At 38.6% G+C, this 2,500-nt stretch overlaps 1 protein-coding gene across 3 annotated transcripts in view; it reads right to left on the reverse strand.

Moving 5' to 3' along the window:
* The window catches only part of LOC113824488 (protein polybromo-1), a gene marked incomplete at its 5' end in the record, with an annotated part of 80,389 nt that overhangs the window by 12,390 nt on the left and 65,499 nt on the right, over positions 1-2,500 (reverse strand). For all 3 annotated transcript variants that reach the window (XM_070135200.1, XM_070135201.1, XM_070135199.1), the window contains 1 exon segment: positions 1,417-1,516. In XM_070135200.1, the coding sequence (XP_069991301.1) occupies positions 1,417-1,516 (100 nt within the window).

The raw sequence follows: 2,500 nt of genomic DNA on the forward strand, positions 1-2,500 counted from the left end.
TGTGAGATGCACCACGGACTAACTACTCACTCCCAACTACATCTGCGAAATCTAAGGCAAAAATGACATGTCGATCAGTTGGGGACATAGAATTCAACCAGTCTTGGTGGTGAGCATTAACATCACCTCTGTATATAATGCATGATTTACTATCATTCTTTTGAAAAGAATTGTACAAAGTTGGCAAACAATCATAAATGTTGTTGTCGGAGCTGGGACTTCTATAAAGACTAAAAATATAGAAATTATTAAAATGACTAGCAATAAAACCAACCCTAGAATATGAACACAAACCTTGGGCTTGAGGCAGAGAATTGCTACGTAGCAATAAGGGTTTAGTAAAATGAGGTAAAAGCAACTCCGATGTGTGCCACATGTGTTTCACCAAAACAAATAAGGTCAAATTTAGTCAAGATAAGCACAAATTCATTCAAATTCCCTTGAATTTACTAAAAAGTAAATTGCAATACTTTGGATAATTAGAACCAGGATTAGGCTCAACATCACCTAACAACAAAACAACAATTCCACATAAAAATAACACATAATCATAAATTTTAGAAAGAACTCGGTTATAAAATAAACATCGAGATTCTTAGCACCCTCTGACCACTGAAGACCTGCTGAGGACTGGGGGCCATGGCTAAATTTATGATTGAATTAAGAAAAGGAGAAAGAAAGAAAATGTGAAGAAGGAAGGAAAACAAAAAAATCAGGGCAGTGCCTTCCTACAATAAGAAGGTGGCTGAATTCATGAATGTTGGGCACACAACTATGGCTACAATTCAGATAGCTAACCTCAAGGATGCCACTGGTAGCTAAACTATTCATCCATCTTTACTAAAACAAGGATACCTAAAGCCCTTATGACATATGCATATTGAGAACAGACAGTAACTGGTGGTGCTAAAATGAGAAGAACTAAGGGGGGCATTTCGGTTTTCAGAACCCAGCCAAGTTGCTCATCTGCCCACAGACCATTCACAAGTAAGGTATGGCTATGATAAACTACTCAGCACGGTATTACGAAAAAGTAAATTACATGACACAAATAACAAAATGTTTTTTTTTTTCTTGCTCTGACTTATTTACTACATAGAGAGATGATATGGAGTCTGTGCAAGGAAAACAGTCTGTTACCATCAGGATAAAGCAAATCAAAAGACAAATATAGACATTGGAAAATGGTTAAAACTGTAAAAACCTTTATGCAAAATAATTGCAAAGGGGAAGCAGAGAGTTTTGTCATCGCATGAGTGTTTGCATGTGCCCGGCCTACACGCCGCACAGCTGGCAAAGCAGCCACTTGCATAACCTAATGCCCATACTTCCTCCATGTGACTGCTGTGATATAACCACAGCACAGCTATATCTAAAGCAAGAAGATACCTAATTTTATTGAATTACTCCACTTACTTGATATAAGCTTCAGAGTGAAGCAGTCGATGTGTCTTTGGAGGGGGTGCAATGAAGATTGGATCACATGTACGTTGGGTAACACTACCACCATTAATGCCTGAAAATATTTTTAAAGTTTTAAACTTGTTAAATTTGTGCGCAGATGGCTTTGAAAGCCCTTACTATCCCAATTAGCCCCTACGATCCAGATGACGTTACGGTCTTGTCATGGAAAAATCTGGGTCAAGAGCCAGGTGACAGGAACGTGCTGTCATCAGGCAAATCGGCTGCATGCCAGGTGACGCCAACTTGCCGCCACGAGCGAAGGCCAGGGTGAAAAGACTCCCCATGAGTGCGCAAACCTCTTGGAGTTTGATTAGACTCCTTTGGTGCTTAGAAGGGGGCTTTATCATTATTCCCATCAGTAAATGAAAGTAGAATGTACTGTGCATAAACCATGACTGGAAGAGTGATGACTTCAGGGAGGACACCATTTCCATGTATTCTTGACTGCTGTGACCAGTGGTGCAGGTCGTATTTGGAAAATTGAAAATAAGGAAAAACTAAGATATGTGACACAAAAAACCTAAACATTCCATACTCTTTTTTCTTGCACTGAGTTATTTATGACATAGAGAGATAATATGGAGTCTATACAAGGAAAATAAGCTATTACCATCTGGATAATGCAAAAGACAAATATGGACACTGGAAAATGGCAAAAAGGTTAAACAGGTTTACACAAAATAACTTTTCACAGGGGAGGCATAGAGTCTAGTCACCACACATGGCTGCCTGCATGCCCCTGGCCTATGCCCCACCCACCCGGAATGTTGGTTACTTATGTAACCCAATGCCCATATTTTCAGCACCGTGATTTCCATGACGCAACCGGATCCAATGGGTAAATGGAATAATAACTCGAAATAGCTAGGAATAAGCATACACATATGTCTTTGTATATATACAATTCCCATATCAAATACATAATTTTCAATAATACTCAACTCAATATATAATCACTTTCCTCCTTGCATTTTTACATACAGGAAAAAGATGAGGGTGACTTTTTCTTTATAAACCCAAAAACATTTTGTTCATT

Source organism: Penaeus vannamei, chromosome 20 (genome assembly GCF_042767895.1).
Source record: "Penaeus vannamei isolate JL-2024 chromosome 20, ASM4276789v1, whole genome shotgun sequence".
NCBI lineage: Eukaryota > Metazoa > Arthropoda > Malacostraca > Decapoda > Penaeidae > Penaeus > Penaeus vannamei.